The sequence below is a fragment of the Populus euphratica genome, unplaced genomic scaffold (assembly GCF_000495115.2).
Source record: "Populus euphratica unplaced genomic scaffold, PopEup_1.0 scaffold395.1, whole genome shotgun sequence".
Lineage (NCBI taxonomy): Eukaryota > Viridiplantae > Streptophyta > Magnoliopsida > Malpighiales > Salicaceae > Populus > Populus euphratica.
The window spans coordinates 174,520-201,918 of NW_011500282.1; the positions used below are offsets into that span (position 1 = coordinate 174,520).

The 27,399-nt window shown below is 28.7% G+C and overlaps 2 protein-coding genes across 3 annotated transcripts; both read right to left on the reverse strand.

Annotated features, from left to right (window-relative positions):
• Nucleotides 1-1,017: 1,017 nt before the first annotated feature.
• Nucleotides 1,018-4,851, reverse strand: LOC105113171 (serine/threonine-protein kinase HT1-like). Of its 2 annotated transcripts, XM_011009222.1 has the most exons (7): nt 4,346-4,851; nt 3,205-3,326; nt 2,553-2,749; nt 2,232-2,406; nt 1,813-1,947; nt 1,611-1,671; nt 1,314-1,484 (listed from the first exon to the last, which is right to left on the reverse strand). In XM_011009222.1, the coding sequence occupies exons 1-7, from the start codon at nt 4,650-4,652 to the stop codon at nt 1,411-1,413; spliced, it is 1,071 nt and encodes a 356-aa protein (XP_011007524.1). In that variant the 5' UTR covers nt 4,653-4,851; the 3' UTR covers nt 1,314-1,410. The 2 variants fall into 2 exon arrangements, with proteins under 2 accessions (XP_011007522.1, XP_011007524.1); XM_011009220.1 differs by lacking the exon at nt 1,611-1,671 and having other exon boundaries at nt 1,018-1,484; nt 4,346-4,849.
• A 9,905-nt stretch (nt 4,852-14,756) lies between these two features.
• Nucleotides 14,757-17,748, reverse strand: LOC105113172 (protein NRT1/ PTR FAMILY 2.9-like). Its single transcript, XM_011009223.1, has 4 exons — nt 17,471-17,748; nt 17,150-17,367; nt 15,968-16,521; nt 14,757-15,872 (listed from the first exon to the last, which is right to left on the reverse strand). Exons 1-4 carry the CDS (start codon nt 17,607-17,609, stop codon nt 14,978-14,980), a joined length of 1,806 nt encoding a protein of 601 aa, XP_011007525.1. The 5' UTR covers nt 17,610-17,748; the 3' UTR covers nt 14,757-14,977.
• Between the last annotated feature and the right edge of the window lie 9,651 nt (nt 17,749-27,399).

The following is a 27,399-nucleotide window of genomic DNA, read 5'->3' on the forward strand; positions in this document are numbered from 1 at the left end:
CCTCACACTTTGCTCTACAAGAACCTTCCTTTATTGTTTGAATGACAGAAGGTCTGACTGTAATGATTTTAAAGTACAAGGCAAAACCATATAATAGTAATGAGTTTTTAGTGGAGTTTTGTGGTCTCTGCGTATACTAACAATAAGTGTTAACTGAACGAATTCACAAAACACAGAAGTTAATTGAATGAATTAAAAATATAAGGAAAGGAATGAATAACTGACAAAAACACCAACGAAATTTACTAGTTGCTAGAACAATTAAAATTATTTATATGAATTGGTTGATTAAAATTATTTATATGAATTGCTAACCAGCGTAATATATATTTTTTAATTGTTTAGTTGTAAGTTTGTTTTAATAATGATACTGTTTTAAATATTTTTTATTTAGAAATATATTAAAATAATATTTTTTAAAATTTATTTTTTACATTAGCATAAATAATATAAAAATATAAAAATTAATTTTTTTATAAAATAAATTTTTTCAAAAATATGCTTTAACTATACTTCTAAATACATACCTCTATAATGAGTTTTAATATTAGTAGTGAAAAATCCATAAAATAGTTCCAGTTCTGGAATCGAATCCTGGTATTCTAGACAATAATTTTTTTAAAAATATATATTTTATGATATAATTTAAAATTTAAAATTTATAATCCTGGTATTCTAGACAATAATTTTTTTTTTAAAATATATTTTATGATATAATTTAAAATTGAAACTAAATAAAAAATTATAATGAAAGGGTTTTAAATTTAAACTATTATATTAAATTTAATAACAATACTGAAATTTTTTTGAAGATTTAAATATTATGTTTTTATATTCCAAGAACATCTTCGTCCAACCTGCAACAAAAACACAAGCAATAAACTAGTTTATACCAAATAATTTTTTTTTTTTTTGAGAAACAAGAAAAGATAGGATCGATGATTGTAAATATACCCAGAAACAAAAATCTATCAAGTACCTACTATGATTAATGCATATTAATTGGGTATCAAAAGCTCCACCAGAAAGGGTGTATAGGGCCCACCCATCATCATATTAACGTTCAATCGATCAAGAAACATAAAAACAGAGCAAGAACTAATGTTCAAGTTTCATAAATAAAGCTTTACAGAATCCATTGTCCAGTAAAGAAACCGGGATCGCAAGGCTCTTCTTAGCCTATAGTCTCCGCAGACTCTACCCTCAGCTCTTTAAGCCAGTGCCTTGAACAGAACATGAGACGAATTGGACGAAGTTTACTTCAAGGACGAAGTTTTTCACGGTCCTCGGTACCTGCGAAAACAGAGACAACCTTGAGGCTGATCAAGAGGGATCATACCTCCACCCATGGACGTGTCAATTGCCTCTAACATGAAAACAACCACCTCCATCTCCGGTCGTCTGTCTGGATTAGCATCCCAGCATCTCTTCATTATATTCGCAAGAGAGCTCGGGCAGCAACGAGGAATTTCTGGCCTCAGATTCTGTTATAATAGTAGTGATTGTTAAAATTATTATGAACACTGTATTGTTATTGCTTCCAATAACTGGTAAGAAAAACTACTAAGCATCTGGAGAGACAGAGAGAGGGAGTAGAGGAGATATGTTACCAGAGTAAAAGAAAGAGGAAAGGGTGGTAATTTGACATAAAAGCTTTGGTTGTGAGATGAGCTAGATAAAAACATCCAAAAGGCTTGGATGTTAGTTTCTATGCTAGCAGGTGATGTTCAAATTTTGCAGAAAACCATGTATTGCCTTACCACATATTTTTCTGTAAAAGAAAGAAAAAAACATTTAAAACACTTCATCTACCTGTCGCACAACAGCAGATGTCACTTCTGAGAAGCTAAGATCGGGATATGGCATGTCACAGCAGTATATCTCCCACAGGCAGATACCAAAGCTGTACACATCGCACTTTCTGTTGTACGGATTGCCATTGAGAACCTGCCCGACCACAATACTTGGATGATAGATAGGATAAAAATGTTATCAAAACTGAAATGAATGCTTGGAAATTTAACGAGTAACTTGAGGAGTTGCGATTCATTGACAATCAACCATTAGAATATGTGGAGCATGCAAGTAAAACTAAAAGATATTACTCTTCTTCATGACAACTTCAGTCAGCAATCGACATTCAAGATTCTAAGACTGTTGTTTCATTGATAAAGAACCTTAATATTGAAGGCTCGGAAAAGCAGAGGCTTGTATGCCTTGTAAATTTATACCTCTGGTGCCATGTACCCAAGCGTTCCAGTCTCTCCAGTCATGTCATTAGGATTTGATGCCTCGATGCGAGCAACCCCAAAGTCAGCTAATTTCACTGTACGTGTCTTGTCCAGAAGCATATTTTCAGTTTTGACATCTCTATGGACAATCTTCTTAGAATGGAGATAGCTCAACCTGTAAGTAATTCCAAATGGCAGCTTCAATAATTTCACATTGCATTGTTTGCTACAATATTAAAGACTGAAAGCATCCAAAATATAAGCTTTCAATCCAAATGATTTGAAAGTCAAAATAAACACAGATGGACGTGAGTATCTGACCCTCGTGCAAGATCTAGTGCCAACTGAACAACCACTTTAAAAGCTAGCTTCCTTCTCCTATTCTTTATGAGGTAAGATTTCAAAGCACCCCCAGGGCAATATTCGACAACAACACAGCAAATGTTACTTGGCATGCCAATGTGACCATTCTCTGTTTGTATGTTTAACTCTGATGAGCCAATTGTAGCCCCAATAAACTGCAGAAGGGATTTGGCTTGATTCAAAGCAAGAAGATATGAACATGAGCTAAACACTGAAACCTCCATATCGAAGATGTTAACAATATACTTGAAGAAAGTACAAATTGAAATGCTCCGGAAAAACTATGTTCGAAAACATTAAGCTATAACTATATTGAATACATTAAGAAATGTCAAAAATAAAAATAAAAATTAACAACAACGTCAACCACTATTGTCACTACATCTCCAACATTCTCTCGTTAGCATATCATATTTATACGTTTTATCCAATTCTCCATTAAAATTTGCTATCAAGTAACCAAACGAGGGACGCATTAGAAAGGATATCACGTTATTGATTTAAATTTTAAAATTATAGAGCAAAGAAAGGTTGCATGTTTTCAAACTTTCTGTTAGGTTTGTATTATCTTGAGAAAGAGGAGAACGTCATACATGAAATGAAATCGTACCTTAGTCACGTTAGGATGATCAAGCTTGTGCCAAACGGCAACTTCTTGTGTAAAAGCAGCTCTCAGAGAAGCTACCTCGGCCTCTGATCGGTGTCCTTCCTCCCCCCAATCAAGAAGTTTAACTGGGCCAGAGGAAGAATAAAACACTTAACATACTAACTATTAATTTAGGAATATAGCTCATGACTGGAGAGCTATATATTCTCGACAGCCTCTTATGCAAGGCAGCTTTTTCTTATTTTTTATCTCACAATTTAATTTACATGAGAAAATAGAGGGAAATAATAAGTAAATTGATAAATTAGTAGGCAGCAGTTTGCCCGATAGCTGGGCACGGATTTTCTTTGGTGTTTAGTTGGAACATACACGTGGCGGCTTTAGAGCAAAGCTCTATCACTTAAGTTGTTTGACGTTGTCTTTCGCTTCCACGTAAACATGAAATCTATTATTGAAATTATTTATGAATTCTGTTTTTTATACAAGAGAGGGAAAAATATATACCGAGTAATCTCAAACTTCCTGAGAGTAAAGTAAAAGACGACAACACAATAATTAAATAGTTAAAGTTTGGCACATGAAAGTTAAAGATAAACAGAAGAAAAGGCAATATTTTGTGCTGCAGCCAACTGCCAACTCATAAAATCTCGTGAAATCACGGATTTTTGCAAACATGGATCTACAAGGATCCAGAATTATTAAGAGGTGCACGCAAGTTAGAGAAAGCAAAACACTTTTCCTCGGCAAACTGCTGGTTTTAAACACAAATGATGAGATGGCTAATACAAATTAATTGTCTGAATCTGCCATCTTTACGAAGCTTTCCTCAGCAAACCAAGCAGGGAATTCCTAATAATCAACATTTATGTATATTCTTTGCTAGAATTCTTTATCGTAAACTTGATAAAAATATATAATTTTCTGTAATGGGGCCAGAGAACACCCCCTCCCTAGCTTCTAACAGCAATTGGATGCCAAATTAGAGAAAGATATATAGAGGACATTAATTTCGCAAACGCAGATAGCTAGTTTCTTGTGTTAATCAAACTACACATTGGAAATCATATCAATGCACCGGAGGAGGAGGATCGGTAAGACATTTGAAGGTATAAAAAAGGGAATGCATATGTATTGATATACGTACCAGCAACATCCTGGCCATCATAAATGCCACGGTGAACGGTGCCAAAGGTGCCACGAGCTATGACACTTTTGATGATGAGCTTGGAGGGATCAATCTCCCATTCATGCCTAGTTATGGTTGTACTGTTATTATTCTGGGTGAGTCTTTGCGTTTCTCCTTCGCCTTGATCTCCATCGTTCTTGCTTTTGTTATTTTCCATCGTCCATGCTCTACTTAAATGCCTTTGCAGTTGTTCGTCCAAGCTCTTGAGATCTATTTGATCTGCTCTCACATACCCACCACCACTTTCACTCTTTTGATCCTTCATCTCTCTTTCTTCCTTCTACTTCTAATATCAGATACACCAAAAGAAATCCTCGATGAGTTATTGAGGAGTGTGCAAACTGGCTCAGAGACAACACGTACCTACTGCCTGTGAACCAGAGTGGGTTTGGTTTATTATATATCGAGCGTGGTGGTGTCGTTTTACTTTGTTTCTTATCTCAATCTTTAAGCTATACTTGTTCTCGTGACGATGATGATATGCCGTTTGGAGCTGTAGCCTAGATAGAGTTAGGATAAAATATATCTATTTATTTATTTTTAAATTGTTTTAATATATTAATGTTAAAAATAAATTTTTAAAAAATAAAAAAAATATTAATTTAATATATTTTTAAATAAAAAATAATTTAAAAAATAACTGCTATTATGATATTATTATTATGATTATAGCAAACTAGTGATTAACCGAAAGCTAAATTAGCAATATTACTCTAGCACTACGCACCATTTGTTTTTGCAGCATAAAGATATTTTTGAAAAAACTTAATATTTTAAATTATTTTGAATGATTGATGTTAAAAATAAAATTTTAAAAATAAATAAATATTATTTTGATATATTTTCAAATAAAAATTAATTTACATATTATTTCGATATATTTTCAAGTAAAAATAAATTTATAAAATAATTATTGTCATAATACCAAACAAATTGTTACTAGCATCTTAGGTCCGATTCTCACTTTAAATACGTGTTTAAAATTATAGTTGAAATTTTTTTTCAAAGTATTTTTTACTTTGAAATACACTAAAATAATATTTATTATATTTTATAAAATTTATTTTTTAAAAACTAACTAAAAACATAAAAAAATTTAATTTAAAACTAAAAAAATTTAATTTTTTTCAAAAACATCATCCAACCACATCCCACCAAAATCTTAAACACTATTTAACTGTCTACTGCAATTGCAATAAACCAACTCATTAAAGTAACTAATGAAAATATGGTTTAAGAGGTAGTTTACCAAACCAAACATAAAGTTTTGTTTGGTAAATTGTTTAAATTATTTTTTAAAATATTTTTTTGAAAAAAATAAAAATTTTAATATATTTTTTAATAATTTTGATTTTTTAATATTAAAAAAATATTATTTTAATTGAAAAGAACTTATACAAAAATATCATATATTATATTATAAATATATGCTAAAATCTTTAAGTTTCTTCTTACATAATATGTAATAGGAAAACCCCGTGATGCCTTTGCTACAAGTTCAATTTCAATGTCACTGTCCTTCATTTCATGACATGATGGTACATACGCTTTACATTATATACTCTTATAAGTATGTACTCAATTGAACATGGAGATACTTGCTAGGTTACCTTTATTATATTATAAATAAAGATAAAAAGTGTGTAATAATCATAGTTTTCTCATGCCCATTAACATTGTAAATTATAATAATAATCTATAGTATTGGCCCTTTTTTTTTTAATGCATTTTGACCTTTATTTTTTTACTTTTATTATTGATTATTTTATTTAGTTCTTATATAATATATTTATGGAGGCTTAAAGTTAATAATTTTTTTTAATTTTTTTTACATAGTTATTCCAGTATAAATAAATATCCTAGCATCAGGTTAGTATCAAAAAAATATCACAGCATCATGATATGATTTTTTTTAAATAATTAAATAAAAAATAATTTAAAAAACTAGATTAATAAACTTTATGGAGTCAATAACTTGGTTTGTGAGTTTGGCGAAATAACTATGGTTGCCCTAGTTTGCGGGTTTAGTAGGGTATTTTTTCTTTCTAATTGAACTCGATTATACGATTGTCTATTTTTTTTTATCATATAGTTGAAAAAATATGTCATAAAATTTTAGAAAGTCCATGGGCCTATTGATGAGTATGACGAGTTTAATTGTTTTTTTTATAAATTTATTTTTTTCAATTTTATCCTTTGATATTGGACTGATTGAGAATTGAGTTTCATAATTTATAAGGTTATCATAGTCTTTAAAAAAAAGAAGAAGTCTTAGGATTGATTTAACGCTCAATTTTATGATTATCTATTTTTGTTATCATATATTTAAATAAACAATGGTTTAGAAAAAATAACAAGTTATTAATTCCAATGGAGTCCATTACCTGAGTTAGTGGGTTTACCCATCAAACCTATTATGTTTTTTTTTTTTAGTTTTTGATCCTTTAATTTTCCTATTTTTTCCCATTCTTATTCAATATTGGATTGGTTGAGAAATAAAATTCATGGTTTATTTTTTTCTACTTTTTATAGGGTTATCACAATCTCAAATAAATATTTTTTTTAAGTTGATGCTTGATTTTGAAAGCATTTAGTGTTATTATAAAATTAAACAAAAATAATTTACAAAAACAATAAAGTTATTAAACCTATTGAAATCTATAACCTAGGTCGCATGGTAACCAAGGTCAACCCAATCTAGCATTGTCTCAATAAAAAAAATTATTGTCATAAATTTTTTTAAAACCAACTTCATATTTTTACTAGTCATCCAAGTTGTTTTTGGACACAATAAATGAGTAATTCATTTTGGATCAGCTTCCATATGATTTAATTTGAAACTCGAGATATGAAACTCAAGATAGATAAGGAGCCGGGTTGACAAGTTTCAAGATCAAACTGTTTGATTGAATTTAATGATACTACCAAAAAAACTTCATACTCTTAATATTTCTTTTAAATTTAGAAGAAGAATAATTGAATCTGCAACAAAGTGCAGACAAATATGTTAGTAATAAACTAAAAGAACTAGGGGTTTTTCCTTTCTACCTGTGATGCAACTTTTTTTTTTTAATGTTTTCATCCATCTTTTTTTCATCTTTATATTTTTTTTTCCTTTGATTTGATCATTGTTGTGCTTAATTCCATGAGATAAAGCTTTAAAATACTGTAGAAAGATAAAATTAAAAGTGAGAGAATGACAATCTAAAACATGGTGAAAATGCATAACCAATCAAAGTTTTTAGATTTTTAATTTTCTTTTAAAGGTTTATTTTATTTTTTTTATATAGTCTTTGCATTGAGAGGGGAAAGAGAAACTCTTTGAAAAATAATAAAATTATCACTTAACCCTAATTTGATTACAAAAAAGAAAGAATCTTTATGTCAACAAGTTCTTATTCTCAAGAGGAGTTTATTAAATGCGATTTTTATCTATAAACATAGTGGGTGAGGTATATTGGGTTTGGTTTTAAGTTTTGGGGTTCAGTTTATTTTTATTTTTTGGAGTGATTTTAGAGTGTTTTGGGCTTATTGAATGGTTTATATAGGTTTTTATGGCTTTTTTATACTATTTTTTTCCCCAGTTGATAATGTGTTGAAAAATGGATTTTTAGTACAAACCCCTACTTCTAATTTTTTTTACCATAATAAAGGTGATTGAATTTTAGGTAGTAATCGAGAAGGTGATCTATCACTCATTTTTTAAAAGAAGCAAATGATTTTTCATCTGCTATAAGGTAAAAATAAAAAAACCAGACACAGGATAAGGCTGATAAGTCTATGTGCATGTGTATTTTTTTAGGGGCTAGGCATGCTAGGCCACTTAAAGCATGCCTAGCCTTTTTTTACTTTGATTATTTTTTTCTATTTTCATCCTTTAATATTATATTTTTATTGATTTTTTTTCAAATTTATCCTTAAATATGTTATTGATTTTGAATTGGTTTTTATAACTTGTTTTGGTTTGGTTTTTTATGAGATTTTTGTAGTTTCAAACAAACATACTGAAAAAATATAAGTTAATGATATCTTTATCTACCTCTCTAGAGATTTCTTCAGTGATTTGTTAGTATATATGTTTTATAGTCAATTAGTTGGCTACATATGATACTAAATTTGTTTATGTAAAGCATATATACATTAATAATAAATGATTTCTGTTTTATAGTTCTTTATGTTTGATTAATAAATCTAGAATACATATAAATTTCTTAAGATGAAAATGCCATGCAAGGAAATGATAAAGTGGTTATAATAACCTTAGGTATGAGGGACACCTAAAACTAATATATGAGTTCTTGTCAAATGACATATATACTAAACTAGCTCGCATAATAATTTCATATGGAGAGATCACTTGTGTCTATAAAAAGACTTATATGATAGTTATGTAAGTGATCTTTAAAATTAATATCACTAAGTTATCTTATATAGAAAATGTTATGTCTTGATTCTGACTACACATTAGCCTAATCAAAGGTAACAACAAGTTGATATTATATATAACATAAATTATATAAAAGCATTTGATTGATTAAGAGAAGATTCATCATCCTAAATGAATTAGAAAAAAAAATGATCCACATGTTCTTTAATAGTAATGATTGTAAAATTCTTACATAAAGTAGAATGATATTTGAAAAGAATTTCAAATCTTGTTCAAGTAATCAATGACTATGAATTTGAGAACAAATATAATTTGAAAGAGAAAATATACTCCATGCTCAAATATCCAAATCAAAAACTTCTTGATGAAGAGATAATAATTACACTAAAATTTGGTCAAAGAAAAGTTAAGTCAAACCACTTATAAATTTTTTAATATTTAGAGATTATAAAACATTGCTAAAGGGTGTTCTTAAATATAAATAAATCAATTACTCAATTTATAATAAATTAAATAATTTAATTTATTAAATCTTATTTTATTTAGGATTGTTAGTTATATTAGGGTCAACATTTTAGGGAACCTCATGGTTCATACATTAAGAATCATTGATAAATAATTAAGATGAGATGATTAATCAAATGAGACTTGATTGTAAATAAATTTTAGAAATTAAGGATTATAATATAATTTTTATAGGAGATTATAATTCTAGATCTAAAAAAATCAATTACGGATTTCATTGCATAAATTTTTAAGATTATCCTAAAATAATATATATGATATTATTTAGAGGGAAAAGTGATATTTTTTTCATTCATGTGGTTGTTAGGTTCTTTCTAAGAAGTGATATTTTTTTCATTCATGTGGTTGTCAAGTTCTTTCTATAAAAAAAATATTATGTCTTATTTTTTTTGTTCAGAACATACGGTACAAAAACAATTAGGAAAAAAAATTAGCACTTAAGGCATAACAACCTCTCTATCCTAAAAGAGTTTTCTAAAAAATTTTATCTTGTAGTTCATATGGATTATTGTTAGAAATTGAACAATTGAATGTGGTTTGCTTTAACTTATCCATGAAAAGTTATATAAGATAATACAATATAACTTCTTTGGTTGCGTTAGCTTTTTAAAGGTATGGAAATACAACTTTATGATGCACATTATAATAGTCAAAATGCTATCCAAAACTGCTCATAATTATGTTTTTTATGAGCATAATAAATATATAGAGAATGATTGTCAATTATCCAACAACATATTATACATGGTGTTATTTTTTATTGCATTAATTGTAAATAAAATGAAAGAATGAGGCCCAATATATAAGTAGAAACAATAGGGGTTATAAATACCCCATTCATTCCTTTTTCATGGCTAGTTGGAAGCTAAATAAAAAGAAGGGGGAGAGTGCAGATTTTCTTCTTTAAAAAAAAGAGAAAACACTAAATCACCTAGGACTATATGAACCTAGAACCTTCATGTAGAGAGGACAACTAATAATATACACTATAGCAGGATAAACAAAGTGCAGAATTGAAGAAAAAGAGGGAGAAGAGGCCAACTGCAAGCTTAAGAAAAGAGGCTAAAATCTTCAATTTATATGAGCTGAAATTCTTAAGAAAAGAGGCTAAAATCTTCAATTTACATGAGATGAAATTTCTAAAGGTATGGACACTAGACTTGATTTTATAAAACAATTTACCAATTAATTAGGAATTATACACAAATTTTAGATTTTATAAATTGAGGTCCTTAAAGGATGATTTGAGGGAAATGCATAAATTAATAAAATGAGGTTAATAAGCTAACATAAGATGCTTTAAACTTGAAAATAAAACACACAAAATTATTAAAGACAAAAAAAATCATTGGCTCAAAACTTAAGTGGCCGGTCATGTGAAAGATAGAAAGGGGGAGGAAAGGGATTCTGAAATTTGGTATTGATAAGCACTTATAGCACGTGTAGAATATGGATAATGAGTGATTGTGGTAAGAAAAAAAATCAGCTTGAAAAAAAAAGATCATTAGTTCCCTTAGACTAAGATTGGCCAAAAGCCAAATAAAAGGAAAAAAAAAAGAATTATGGTGTGCTATGTATTTTTTTAGGCATGAATCAATTCTAGTAGAAAGCTCACTTAGGAATCACCGAGGAATTCTAGACATATTCATCACTCTAGTTTTAGGGGATAGTCGGGCCCCAGAATGATAATATTTGGGAAATACCTCTCATAAAAATTATGGCATGAGATGTTAGCTTTCCAAGGAATCCAACCTCACTAAATTTAGAATTCTAGAGCTCCAGATATAGGTAACTACCATCCTTGTTGGCAGATTCGATGAGAATTAATAAAATAGGGGGATTTAGCCACAATAGGGGCAGAAAACCATTTTAGTTTCCACCAAAATTATTGTAACATCAAACCTTAACACTAGTAGGGAATAAACCACATTTAAAAAATGAAGTTGATGATGTGCGTAATAATTTAAAACAATGAGATATAAAGAGTAAATGTTATTATTGTTGCCTAGCTTTTTAAAAGATGGAAACTGGCTATGAACTATTATGTTGTACTTGTGAATTCAGGAGAAACAGCAGGGCGAATACAACAACAACAAGGGAATGTAAATCGAGCATTGGTGGCATGTAGATGTCTCACATCTATAAGAGTTATTAATGTCAACAACTACCTCCTCAAAACTTGGGGACGAATAAGGAAATGAGTAAATCAGAAGAAGATTAATGTGTAATAATCGAAAAGAAAACCATAAATAGGTTATGGAAGGATAAGCTTTATATGTAGTAGAAATGTCAGATGTGATTCTTTTTTTGCAGATCAACTATGATTATACCTTATTAATTGGGTACTTATATGTGTAGACATACGTAGTAGTGATCCTTTATTATTTTGTTATATTTTATTTATTTAATATAATTATCCTCTTATTTTGATGTTGGAGGTCCTTCTCATTCCCGTCAGAAGTAGTGTCCTAGATGTCTAATTTTTTTGCATGAATTCAAAAATTAGCATTTCCAATTCTTTTATATGAATAAGGGATTTCATGTTCTTAATTCCTTTTGTATAACTTAGGGGTAGCATCTTTATTTCTTATATACGAACTTGGAATGAAATGAATATTATTGTATTTGCTTTAGATAATTATGAATTTGGAACAATGTTAGTATTCCTTTATATTAATCTTAGAGACCTTCAAGATTTTATGCTTGCAATATTAATGTTATTAATTAAGTTTATTACTATTAATCTGTGTTGTAAATGATATGTTTGAAATGAATTTGTGGATTTTAATATAACATGACTAATAATACATGTGATCATGATGTGACATAGATGTGTGATGATTATGGAATGAGCATAAGAAATGTGCAAAATGAATTGTTGATAACTTGGGATCTTTTGATATAGGGGAGACTATTGAAATCTTGGTAGAAATGTTGTTACAATGTAAAAAAAAAATAAAAAATTTACTCATAATATTCAGTAATCTTGATTGCCTTGTCCGATTCTGGATTTGAGAAAATTACATGTCAACCTTATTACCTTAAGTTCAAGGGGGAATATTAGATAATATTAGTTATACTTAGGCTTTTTTATATATAATAAGTTATATTTAGTTTTCATATCATAATTTTATATTAGTGGAAGGTCATTATGATGGTATTTTTAAATTTATAATGTGTCTCATATTTAATAGCTATATATATAAGTTTTATACAATTGTTTTCAAAATAATACAAACAAACTCTTTTCATTCTTTTATTTTGTTAGTTATAAGCAAATGCTTCTTATATGTTCTGCAGTAAGATGTCTCATGACTCTTATATGTAAAGTTAATAATGAGCATTCTTAAATAAAATATTCTTAAACGGTAATGTGAAATGGTAATAGAATGTATTGAAAAAGATAAGAATGTGGTGAAAATCACATAAAAAAGAGAGAGAAATATGCTAAGTTTATATGGGAGCTAGTGTGCATGAATTGAGAATAAAAGGTTATGCACACTTACTTCTATTGTTAGCAGGTCTACCTCTTCGATGGTTGGCGCTTGTGCTTATAAACCTTTACTTGAAAGGCTTGGATTTGCATGAGTTCCTTTCTAATATAGGCACATGCTTGCTTTCTTTAATCTTTTATTAGGATAAGATAACTTAAGTTGATATTAATATTTTGAAGGTCTTCAAAAATCCATGATGCTATAGATTACATTCAAGATTTTGTAATGGATATATAAACAATCAAATACTTTATATGTTATTTTAATATGTCATATAACTAATTGGTTGGTTATACATAATATTATTATATTAATTTAAATACATATTTATTATTAATAAAGGCTTAATATATCTTTAATGTTTATATAATATCATATTAATAAATCTAATATTTGATTTATGAATCTAGAATAAATATAAGATTCATGGGACAAAAATGCTTTGCAAAGGAAATTATAAAATTGTTATAATTATGAGATTTTTATTGAATCAAAGTATTATTTCTAAAATATTTTTATAGTTGATACTCTCTTAAATACTGAACATACATTAAAGTCATAGAGACTGGTACATGTTATGTTCTTTTTTTTTTATGAAAAAAATAGTTATTCTTATATGTTAAGATATAAGAGATACCTAGAACTAATATGTAGGTGCTTGTCATAAAACATGAATATTAAACTAACCCGTATGAGAATTTTATATAGAGAAATCACTTATATCTATCGAAAGGATCACATATTATTTTATAATCACTTATATCTATCGAAAGGATCACATGAAAATTATATAAATGATCCTTAAACTTGAGATCACTAAGTTATCTTATATAAAAAATATTAAACTTTGATTCTATTAGATATTATTTTAATTAAGGTAAATGACATACATTAAGTATAACATGAATTATATAAAAGTACTTGAGATCAAGAGAGTATTCATCACCCTAGGTAAATGAGAAAAAAACATTTTATTTATTCTTAAATAGCATTGTTAAGAAAGTTTAAGCCAAGGTGGAATGAGATTAGTTTCAAATCTTATTTAAACAATTTATGTCTAATATGTAGAAAACAAACATGATTTAATATGTCAGACATATTTCATATTATAATGTTAAATTTGAACATTATTGATGAGAAAAATATTAATTATACTAAAAAACCAATCACTAAAACTTTTCTAATATTTGAAGTATCATGACACGTTGTTAGATAATATACATGCTCTTTAAATATAAATTAATCAATTGTTAAATTGATAATAAATTAAATTGTTTAATTTATTTAATTCTATTTAATTAGAATTATAATTCATGTTTGGATCAATATATAAGGAATTTAATGGGCCAAACACATTAAGAACCATTAGTGAAAAATTAAATTAGGATGGTTTAATTAAATATGACTTGATTAAAATATATATTAAAAATTAAGAATTAGAATATAATTAATACAAGAATTATATTTCTAGATCTAGAAAAGTCAAGGACTTAATTAAGTTAATTTCTAAAAATTTTATGAATTAATATATGGATATTATTCAAGGGGTAAATTGATATTTTATCAATTTATGAGGTTTTTATATTTTTCTATAAATAGTAAGTTATGCCTTTTATTTTTTAAGGATTGTTTGTTAAACAAAAAAACTTTGTCACAAAATATATAAAAAGCTAACACTCTAGACATATCAATCTATTTTTTCTAGATAAGAATTCAGGAGATTTCTCGCAGATAATTTGTATATATTATCATTAGAGATTAGATCATTGAACTCTTTCTGGTTTACAACAACCTAACTTTTCAAAAATTATTTCAAATTAAAAAAATCAAAATTTTATATAATAAATTCTCATATAATTTTAAATTTATCTAACAAAATTTTATAAATTTTTAAATAATTTTATTTTATTATTTTTAATACGTGTAAAATATTAGAAATCTAACAAGGAAAAAAGCAAGAATATACATTTAGGAGCAGTAAAAAAAAATATTATGATGGGTTTCGTAGCCTGGGCTCCTTTAAACGTGACAAGAAATCTGTCATATTCCATGATATTATGGTTACAATAGTTCTTGCAATTTTCTTTCTCTTCTTTCTAATGAACTCTTTGACGTGTTGCTGCCGGGAAGGGAAACATCTGGTAGTATAGTTCCATTCCAGGGCCATCAAGCTTAATTTCCTCTTCATGCAATATGCTTCTCAGATCCTTTTGTAGCCATCCCCACTGTGCTATCATCTGCATCTTTGTATCTATACCATTTGGCACACAAAAGAAAATATCCAAAGTTGAGGATCCCCAAACCAGCAATCACGTAATAGAAGTAATCCAATTTCCCTTTGTTAAGATCATCATCCAACCAATCTCCAGTTTTACTCCCTGAAGTAATTTGGTGGACTATAGAAACAAGGACACCACTGAGATAATTAGAGAGAGCACCACCCGCGAAGAAGGCTGATCCGGCAATACTCCTCATATTTTCTGGGAATTGCTTGTAGTAGAATTCAATCTGTGCAATATAATTGAAACCCTCAGAGAGTCCAGAAAGTGCAAGTTGTGGTATCAGCCACATACCAGACATTGATGATATAGAGCCACCTTTGTTCGTAAGGCCTAACGGTGGCCTTGTTAGAGCAATGTGCCTTCTATTTTCTTCCACCAATCCAGAAACAACCGTGCAAAGAATCGCTAGAATCATTCCAATCCCCATTCTTTGAAGCAATGTTATCCCACCGTCTTTGCCGGTAAGCTTTTGAAGAAATGGAACGATGATTCGATCGTAGAGGGGAATCCAAATGGTGAGGGTTAACATTGTAAAGATTATATATGTTGCGGCGGGCACCTTGAAACTGGTACTGCCTAGACGTCTATCCATCTGAAGGGCTTGGAACACTGCGTAAGTCTGTTGCTGGAGCAAGGGAATATGATAAAGTATGGATGTTGACCATATGGGGATTATCCTGAACAAGCATTTCACCTCCTCAACTTGTTGGACGCTACAAAGTTTCCATGGATTGTTAGCTGTGCCATCCAAGTTAATCTGATTTTCATCTGTAATGATTGCAGCTTTGTCAAGACACCTGCAGGGGTAATTATGAAAGAAAACATATCGATCATGTTGTTGTATAAAATGATAGTCATGGTTAGATGGTGTTTAGAAATTGATCCTTCTAACCTAAATTGTTCTGTGCGAGGAAGCTTAGAGTTGATAGATTTGGCTGGAATATAGTTGAAAAGAGACAGAGCTGAATTATCAGGAACCTTGAGGCCTCGTTTCTTGGTAGCAGCAACAAGCACTTGTACTATACTAGTTAAGGGGCTGCCTTGAGGTTTCACTATAACATAAATGCTCGTTCCCACGAAGAACATTACACATGAAAGGAACATTAGAAATGCAGGAATCCCCAAACCAATGGCCCAGCTAACATTTGATTGCACATAGACAATGCCAGTTACCGAGATCATCACGGCGAAAGTGAAGGTGAAGTAGTACCAATTGAAGAAGCTAGTGATACCCCTCTTGCCAGATTCGGTGTTGGGATTGAATTGATCAGCTCCAAAGGCTAGGTTGCAAGGCCTGATGCCACCAGCTCCGATTACCAAAAAAGCAAACCCACTCAATAAGAAGGCTAGTTGCCAGCTTGTTGGCCCAGCACATACTGCACCTGGGGCGCACTTTGGAGGGTGCATGGTGGAGATTGCTGCTGTTAGCATCAATACCAACATCCCCTAAACACAAAAATAATTATTATGATAAGCAGTAATCCACGGCAGGAGCATGGTTTTTGTTTTTTTTTTAAAAAAAAACAGCTACAAAAACAAAACAAAAGAACAGCCACAGTAATACATAAATAAAAGAAATCTATCATGACTGCATTACTGCCAAGAACTCCACGTAGACAGGAATTTTTTTTTTTCTTTAGAGATGACACCTCTAGATACTAAAGTAACATAAGCACTGTAATTCGATGAATAAAACATAAAACTAGGACAACTTTTTCCTTTTACTATAGAGGTGATAGCTATATTTTCCAAATTTCCATGAAATTATATTAAGAGAAAAATGCATTTTTATTTCCATATTATGTGAAAACAAGATGTACCTGTGCTGTGAGACTCATCATCAACTTGAGACCATGTTGAGAAAATGTCATAAAGAAAAGTTTAGACTCTTATTTTGTTTCATTCTTGAAACCGTTCGGTAGCAGCTGTATACTTAAAGCCATCTCTATTGATTTTTTGCAGGGTCAAAACTAGTAGTATCAGTCTCCGACACTTACTTCATTATTGAACTCCTTAAAGAAAACAAAAACCTTTCAAACAATTGAAGAAGGTGAGTTAAAAGGCAAAGAATTACCAAGAAAGAAAAGACAGAAGCAAAACCCAAGGTCCAGTAACGTCCAAAGTAGGTATCAGAGAGGTAAGCTCCAATCAGAGGTGCCAGGTTCGTTGTGCCATTAAAGACATTAAGAAGTGTGGTGGCTGTGACACTCTTCATGTTGAAAATTGTAGTCAGATACACAGCAAGATTTGTTGAAGAGCCAACTGTACCAAGCTTCTCAAAGGTCTCATTTCCTGCACGTACGTATATATATGTTATATACATATAGATGCATAGGTCATGAAGAGTAGGATCATATATATATATATATATATATAAAGTTATGTGTGAACCTACCTATGACAAAGGGCATGGCTTTAATTCCTCCGTATTTAATCTCTGGCTCATCATTTGAAGTGGTTTTCTCCTCCTTTAAATTTCCGTTCTCCATGGAGATCTCAAGGGTTGCAGGTGCCTGCTTTTCCTCATCCCCCATGTCGCAAAAATGATATTAATTTTGTACACTCTCTTTCTTATGAAGATAGGTTTAAAGATGTGAGAATGTTTGTTGATACGTGAAACTTTTATTGTAAATGTTGCTGCCTTTAAATAGAAGCGTCGGTAAGTCAGCCAAAACACAAATGGTCCAGCACTGTCTTTAAATAAAATAAACACTATCAAATTTAATAGTTTTATTGACATTATTTTTTATGAATATTTACTCTCACAATTTGTTCCGACGATTTGTACTTGTAAATTTGAAATAATTGTCAGAAAAATAATAACAACACCCAATGATACGTTAACACGTATACAAATAAAGGATATGGTAATCTCAAAGATTCCACATGTCTTGTGGTCGCCTCTTGTTGTCTACGCAGCCGTGTTCCGCATTCCCATGATCTCTTCATAATAATGGCTGGTCATAGTTCCCCCTCCATTTCTGTCACCATAATGCTTGAGAAGGTTTTTCTTTCATTTATTTAATGAAAATTTGCAAGTTGTTGAGACAAAATATCATGTTATTGCAGGGGAAACTCAGTAACGAGTCTTCCACGATCAGATTACCTGTATGTTTGGATCAATTTGTAAATATCCTAATCTTAGTAGGTTAATTTCTTTTCCTTTTCATGCATGATATCGTAGATCGTCCCTAGTTTTAGACTTTAGTTTATATTTTAGACATTAAATCCCGCATTAATGTATATAGGTGTCGTGCTGCGTGTGTATATTATTATTGTTTATATCATCTCAGGCATATGATATTTGGTGTCATATATATTGATGTATTATTACTCGCTGCTGCCAGGAACTGACATGTATAATCTATTATTGTGTGTAAGAGGATGCCAAGTTGTGAGAATACAGATGCCAAGCTGGTTGAACGGATTCATTGCATGTCCTAAACAATGAAATATATCATGTGATCAAGAAGCTGGTACAAAAGTCTTGAACTTGAGCAGCTCCAGCAAGCGAAGAAAATGGCAAATCTAAAGTTGAATAATTTACAAATTATTGAAGCGGTGTGTAAATGATTTCTTCCTTGCCAAAAAAACAAACTGAACATGCAATTAGTGGCATAAATGTTTTTTTTTTCGATGAGATACATACGGCATTGCATATTTGATTTGGGGGACAATGTCACATGAATTTTTTTTTTACTGCAATATAAATATTATTTTGCCTTTAGAAGCATAAAAAAATAATCTTTCAATTGTTTTTTTAAATAATAATAATAAAAAAAAGAATAGTATAAGTATGATCATACCATTGGAAGGGAAAAAATATTAGTGCATAGAGGGATTTTTCCTCCTTTCTTTTATTAAAATAATTTAATGATAGAATTACCCTTAGAGTTTTAAAAATCAAAGGCTAATTATGGTGATATTTTTAGATTGGATTTTTATTATTCTTGGATTTTGACAAGGATGTCTTGGTAATTTTAGATTTAAGAATATTATTTAAAAAAACATATCAGTGTATAACATGGCCTCCATACCATTGAAGTGGTGAATGAGAGCCCATACAACAACCAAAATTCTCCTTCCATCGCGACATTAGGAGAGGCACGTCATCCTCTTTCAAGTGGTGCGATATATTCTCATAAAGGAGGTTTAATTAGGTTGCGATGGGGTGAAGGTTTTTTCTTTCTTATTTTTTTTTCTCTTCTTTCTTTTCTCTCTTATTCCCTAAAAAATCATGCCTGAACTTCCAAACCTCTGGTTTGTAATCTTATCGATTTTATAACTCCTTTTCTAATCACTGTTTATTTAGCTTTCAAACCTTTTTGAAGTTTGGATTTTTTTCAATTTCATATCGGGGTATTTTATTCAATTTAATTTTTTTATCTAGTTTGGTCCCCCTAATTTTAATTGCTCTATTTTTATTCTTTACATTTTTCTTGATTATTTTTTTTTCTTGCAATTTCTTCCCTTTCCATTTTATTGCTTTTGTTTTTTTAATTCATTTTTAGACCACATTTTTTTATTGTTATATTCTTATTCTTTTCTTGTTTATCTTTTTTTGTTTCAATGTTATCCCTCAATATTTAATTTATTTTGTTTTCTATACAATCTTGGTTCTTGACACGACCAAAATATTGATGTTTTCTCCCAAGTGTAGGAGTGTCGAAGTAATAAATAACCCGACAAGACTGGGATTGAACCACATGGAGGTTAATTATATAAATTATAGATAACAATAATACAACAACAACAATAACAACAACAACAACAACAACAACAATAGTAACAATAACAATAATAATAGTAGCAGCAGTAATAGTAGTAATAATAGCGATAGCAATAGTAGTAGTAGTACTTTGGGATGAAAGATCAATGTAAGGATTAGACAATGATAACAACAAATGTTAAGATTAGAGGATCCACTAAGGGTATGTCAAACAAGTATAGCATAAACTCTTATTATTTAATCGAAAACCACACACAAAAGAGGTTCCAATCAGATTATAAATTGTTAATATGATTATATCAGCTATCTTATTCGAATAATGTTAATGCTAATTCTTGTCAATATTGTCAAGTATTAATGATTATAACTTATATTAACAACAAATCAAGTTCTTTTCACAACACAGGTATAGGTTATACCATACGGTTGAGTTATGAAAGTGTCAAGCATTTATTGTACCAAGTGTTATACACTATAAATCTAGATTAGTCATTTAATAATCAAAGTATTAAAGAGTGAACAAGATAATAAATATAAAAAATATAAATATCAAATATTAAAGTCCATATTAAGTTTACACTACACTTATTCTTACACCATTAGTATAACTTTCACCTTGACATAATATACTTAACTAAACATAATGAAAGAAAGAAAATAAATAAATAAAATAAGAAAATAAATAAGATAAAAGTTAACTAAGTAAAGGAAAGAAAATGAAAGGCATAAACTTGATATTAATGAAAGAAAAATATAAAAAATACAAAGAGAGAATGCAAGAGCATGATCTTGATCTGAAAATCAAGATGCCTAAATGCATGGAAAATATTTCATTTTATAGGCTATAATTGAAAACTATTGATTTGACGACGAATTGATGAGTGGGTAGCTAACTCTTGACTTGGTGACAATCTTTATTTTCTCTTGTTTATCCAAAATATCATTGATAATGTCAGAATTAGAACCACTTAAAAACATAAAAGTTGTAGGTAATTGTCTTAGCTTTTTAGAAAAAAAAAATGGAGGTCATTTGGACTCCTAAAACTCTAGATATGGGTGAAACACTAAACAGTATTCGAGCTGGAGGATAGATTTAGACTTCTTCATTGTTGCTACAATTTGAACTCGAAAATGACTTTTCTAAATTTTGGGCTCTTATGAAAGTTGTAGGCCTATATATCTTACCTTTTCATCCATATAAAATAAATCTAAATCTGAGATATACAGCTTCAGATATGACCCAATTACCGAACAGTATTCTGGTTTGGACTGCACCAGCATCTCTTTTCTAAGTTTGGCCATCTATTTGTCCTTTCAATTTCAGTTCTTAAACTCATTAATCAATCATTCAATTTATAAGATAGGCTTGCATTTAAAATAAATATTTACCACAAATTAAAGGTATCTTATATTATTAGATATGTTATTATAAAAAATATTTTAATTAAGGAGTTATTGATACTTCAAGTGCAAAATGATGATATAAAACTTTAATAAAAATGCACTTTTAAGTGCTAATCAATTCTCATTCTTTCATTAACCTTTTTTTAAATCATTTTCTTAGTTTTTTGTTTTATAATTTAGCCCTTAATTATCTTTTTTCATTGTTTATACCATATTTGGTTTATATTGTTTGGGTTTTAAATTGTTTTCTAGTTTGATATTTTACTCTCTTTTTTTCGTTGCCTTCCAACATAGCAGTCCTTTATTAAAAATCGATTTTAAAAAAAGTTCATCATTTGTCATTTGATTATTAAACCCTTAGCTTCAATGTTTTTTGTGTTTTTTTATTTTTTGAGTTATCACGATTTTATATCACAGATAATAGGTTAGTCAAGTTAATCATAGTTGTATTAGATTTTTTTTCTCAGTTTTGTTTTTTATGATTTTTTTTTTTTGCAATTTCATACTTTAGCGTTAAATTATTGACCTTTGAGTGATTTTTTTTCTTTTGGGTTATCTCGGGTGTGTTTTGATCAAGTTAATTCGAGTTAGCTTGCATTTTCTTACTCAATAAGTTTTTTATTTAACTTCAGTCTTTTTTATTAGGTTTAACTTTTGGAAGTCTAATATTTTTTACTCCGATCTCATGTCATGAATGGCGGGTTAGTCGAATGAATCTAAATTGACTCAGTTTTGTTTTCTCAAATTTTTTCTATGGCTTGAGCCTTTTTGGTTGGGTCCTTCTTTCAAAAGTCTATTTTTTTATTCTAATCTCATGCCACTGATAACGGATTAATTAAGTTAACGCGGGTTGGCTAGAATTTGTTTTCTTCTATTTTTATAATATTTTTATTTTTTTTATTTCATCATTTTACAATATATTATTAGCCCTTGAGCATAGTTTTTTTTTTCACTTTCTTCTTTTTTTATTATTCTAAGATCAAGCTGGTAAAGTTAACTCGGGTTAACTTAGAATTTTTTTGATTTTATTTTATTGAACTATTTGGCTCAGAATTTGTTCAATGTTTTTTTATTGAACTTTGATTTTTTTTATAAGGTCATCCTTTTAATTTTTTTATCCTGATTTTATATTACAGGTTGTTAGTTCATCAAGTTCTCCTTAATTGAGTTTGTTTTTAGTATTATATTTTTTTTATCTTTAACATTAAGTTATTAGGTCTTAAACTTTATAATTTTTTTCTTTAAATAATTTCTTCTAGAATCATATTTCAAATCATATTTTTATTTAATTTAATTTAAATTATCTAAAATTATCATTGTTTAAATATTTTTTTTAATATAAAAGAATTTAACCCAACCTCCAGCGGCCTATCTAATTCATAGCGAATTGCAGTCCTGGTGCCGATACGAGGCAATCCTCGAGAGGATGAGGCATCCACGGCACAAAATTATTTTCGTTTTTTTTGTACGGTTTTGGTTGAGAAAATAACTTTGAACACATCCTTCCCAACTGACATTCAAAGACTTCTGTCGACATAACTACCATTTCCAACTAACGTTCCTGGTTAGTTAGAACCTATAATAAATACTCCTACAAGTTCTCCAAGTCTCTTTCAATTTGAACCTCAAATTCCTACCTTGTGCTATGACAATTAAATTTCAGTTCTCAAAGAAAATAAAACATTTATTTGATCCAAAATTTATCTATGGAAATAAACTGTAATAATATTAAAAATCAATTTTAACTTAAAAATTTAAACAGGAAAATTCTAACATATAATTTATATTATTATTTAACATACTCTTTTCAGTGGATTTTTTTAATTTAAAATTTGTATAAACTCACACTATCTTGTATTATTAATTAATTTTAATTAAAAAATAAGATAATAAAATTAAAGCTAGTGCAATTAATTAATCTTAAATAAAAAAAATTGAAGTATCATTTGATATCAAAAAAATTATCTTAAATTAAAAAGATAAGTTGTTAAATAAAATTTTAGTATATAATTTATACACACCTCCAAAACACCAAAAGTCTTTCTAAATCATTTACCAATCTCAAAACTCCCTAAAATCACCTATAAAAACTAAAATCATCTAAGGCTCCGTTTGTTTGCAGGAAAGTTGTTTCCTTTTGGAAAGCGAATTTTGGGGAAAATGAATTCCTGGAAAGTGAATTATTTTTCGATGTTTGGTAGTGTTATGAAAAATAAACTGGAAAACACTTTTTAGTGTTTGGTTATGTTATGGAAAATGAACTGGAAAATAATTTATTAATTTTTTATTTTTCTTAAGTTTATTAAAATAATAAGGAACAAATCTTACAAATTAAAAAGTTGAATAAGAATGAAATTGAAAAAAAATATAATTTCATAAATTATCTCAAATAAAATAAATAATAATCAAAATAATAAAGATCAAATCTAAAAAAAATGAAGAAATTAAAATAATAATAATAAACATTTCATAAAGTATTTCAAATAAAATAAATGACAATCAAAAGAATGATGATCAAATTTGATAGATAAAATATTTCAATAAAAAAATAATAGGAGAAAAGCAAATAACAATTATAAAAATAAGGATTAAAGTTAATATAAAAATTAATTTTTAAGAAATAAAATTGAAAAATAAATATTCAAAACAAAATATATATAGCAATCAAAAGTTTGAGGATCAAATTTGATATAATCAGCAAAAAATAATATTTCTAAATTTTTTACAATTTTTGAAAAGTGTTTTCCGTCCAAATTTTTCAGAAAAACACTTTCTTGAAAACCAAGTCAAATTTTCATTTGACTGGAAAGTATTTTTCATTGACCAACTTTTCTAACAGTAAACAAACACAAGAAAATTTTGAAAGTGATTTCCCGGAAATCACTTTTCAAAAAACAAACATAGCAAAAAAAAAATTCTTAAAAACCAAGTCAAATTTTTCTTTGACTGAAAAGTATTTTCCGTTAACTAGAAAATATTTTCCGTTGACTAGAAGTGTTTTTCATTAACCAACTTTTCTAATGACAAACAAACACATGAAAATTTGAAAAGTGATTTCCCGAAAACTACTTTCCAGAAAACAAACATTGCCTAAAAACATAAAAACTAGTTATAATTAAAATTTTTTCATCAAATAAAATTCATTAACACTAAAAAGAACGAGTTTCATTATTGAAAAGTAGCCTAACCAATACCTTTCTCTCACCTCACATGTATTTTTATTTATTTTATGATCCAATTCTATTTCTTTTAATTTAATAATTTTACCATAATTGTAATACTAAGTCATTTAATTTGAATGATATAATTAAAATGAGAAAAAAAATTAATGAGAAAGATTAATGTAAAAATCAGGATGAACACGGAAGCTCTACAATAGGTAATGTGATCAAACAAATTCTAATTATAGAAAGTTGTCATTTGTTGTCTTTCACGTACTCTTATTTTATTAGCCATGTCTTCAACAAGTCTTCAAGTGATAGTGTATGAACTTGTGCATGTCTGATGCCCCTAATGCAAAATTTGCTTTCTCCCTGCGACTGCAGACTGTCTGAAAATAATTTTTTCTAACTGAATAATCTAGATTTCGACAGCGCAGAAGTTGACTCTTTTTCCTTTTTTGGCCATAAATACCAAACACATTCCAGTTGCGAGAAGGCCAAAAGTCTAGTAAACGCGTAGGAAGCAATAGTTGATGGACACGGCACGCTTTTAACACCGAACACGTGCTATAAATGCCAGCGTGATATATATGATGTGAAAAGTAAGACCTAAGAGTCAGGATTGGAGACATTTTGGACACTACTGAATCTACCAGTCTCACCACAAGTGTAAAATGAATTATACGTTGTTTCCGTTCACAACTAGAAAATTTCAAAACGCGGATGGATTTAATGATGGAATCTTGTCAATCGAAAGTATCTTGTTTTATCTATTAGTTTTTATATATATATATAGCAATGATTATTGTAGTCGGTTCTTAAACAAGTTGTCAACTAGATTGATAATTTCCTTAGTAATATTTTTGTGTCACTAATTATTCACCAACATAACCTTGATAATATATTTTATTAGTAATGTTATCATAATAAATCAAAATAATTTATAATTTTTATAATTATATGATGAAAAAATGGATCGGTTGAATTTTTATCAATTTATAAACAAATTATTTGAAAACAATGCTATAAAATAATTTCTCAATAGCATTAAACAACATCAAAAAAGTAATTTACATTGAAAAAAATACAATTACAAATGTCAATAAAAATCAATTCAAGTGAAAAACAAAATTTTCATAATGTAAAAATAAATTGAAAACATATAAACAAATTAATTACAAACTCCAATTGCAAATGAAAGGGAAAAGAGAGAAAAATATCGTGTGGAGATCCGCGGGGGAGGATAGTTAATTAAAAAATATGCTTCATACTTTGCCATGATTTCCTTTAACTTCTTTTTCGGTGCTTCATAGTTTGCTTTCATTTTGGCCCTTAAAGAACTAACTAGTTGTTCAACCAAGTTTTTAATGGCTAGTAATAATTTACTCGTGCTGGATTATGAAATGCTTGTTTTTGAAACATTATAACTTGATTTTATATTTTTGGATTGTAATCATAGAAATATTATAAACTCGATTTCTATTGGGTCTACTAGTTGCTTTAATTTCCAACCATAAATCTGGATCGTATGTTTTGCATTCATGGTAACATTATATTGTTCCTACACCATAGAAAAACAAGTTAGAGATATGGAAAAAAAATCATTTGTCCAAACAATATACAAAAAGGCTTTATTTACAATAATCACCTTAGCTCGGTTATCGATAAACGTTTGCACCCCTTTTCATGCGTCCAAGTTTTATAGCCTACAAAATAAATATGTTGGTTATTAGTTAAACACAAACTATAGATATAATCTTTTAAAAAAAATACTTGAAATTAAAGTAGGCTTTCTTACTAGATGTTTTGCATGGTTTGTAAAATGAAGAAATCCGTCAGTATACTTTCTAATGAAAGTTTCATACCAAAAAGTCTCTTTTTTTTTTTGTTTAAGGATCTACTTCATGAACACCTCTTAAAACCATAAATCTCCTTATTTTTGTTTGAGGACCCACTTCATGAGCATCTCTTAAAACCCTTTATGGTGACGTATAAAACTCTAAATATCTCTCCCAGTTGCTCTTAATGATGCAAGGAGGTTTACAATTCTTTCACATCTCAAAGTTACCTAACTCAACTTTTCTTTCAGCAAAAGATGTGTGCTTTATACCAAAAATCACACAATTTGGTTTAGAAATTCATTAAACTAAAAAAGATATAATGAAATAAAAGATTAAAATTAAAAAAAACATTTACTTTACACATAAAAACATATCTAGTGATGTTGTGATTTTCCCACCCTTAAGTTTGTCTCATCCCACAAAAACATTTTCTTAAAATCATTTTTCTAAAATAATTAGTATTGATTACATACTAACCCTAAATTTCCCCTACCAAGCATCAACTACATCCTCTATTCTGGATTTTTAAGTTGGCTCCACTTAAAAAGAGGTACCTCTAGCAATGCTTTTATCGTTGATGTTATTATCCTAGTAGTTTCTAAATCGGATGATTTCACAAATTAACTTTCAAGTCTTTCTTTATTATATAATATCCAAAATAAATATAAAAAAGAAATACCAAATACATAACCAATAAAATATTCCTATTTGTGTGTATCCTTATATCTTAAATATTATATATGAGAAATTCTACTTGATGTGTTGTGATATTCTTTTAAATCCTTGTAATATATCCATTTAACATATGTAATATTGTTATTTTTTTTCTTTGGGCTTTTATTATTAATTTTAGGATCCACTTAGCCATATAAAATAATATTTAGAGTATTCATTCATGCAAAAACTTTTTTACCATTTAAAAAAGTCTTATCACTATCAACACCTTTGAGTTAGTATCGAATTGAATTGTAATAATGATTTAACTTTAGTATATTTTATAATTCTAATTATTAATTTGAAATTGTCAATGGAATAATTAAACCTCGGATCAAAGATTGGTAATCAACAACATATCTATCTAATTATAAAAAAATAAAAAATAAAAAGATAAAATAAAGCAATAATTAAGATTTATTAAATAGTAGTGTTGTAGGGACATTTCAGCGAACCATATATAAAAAAGGTAATA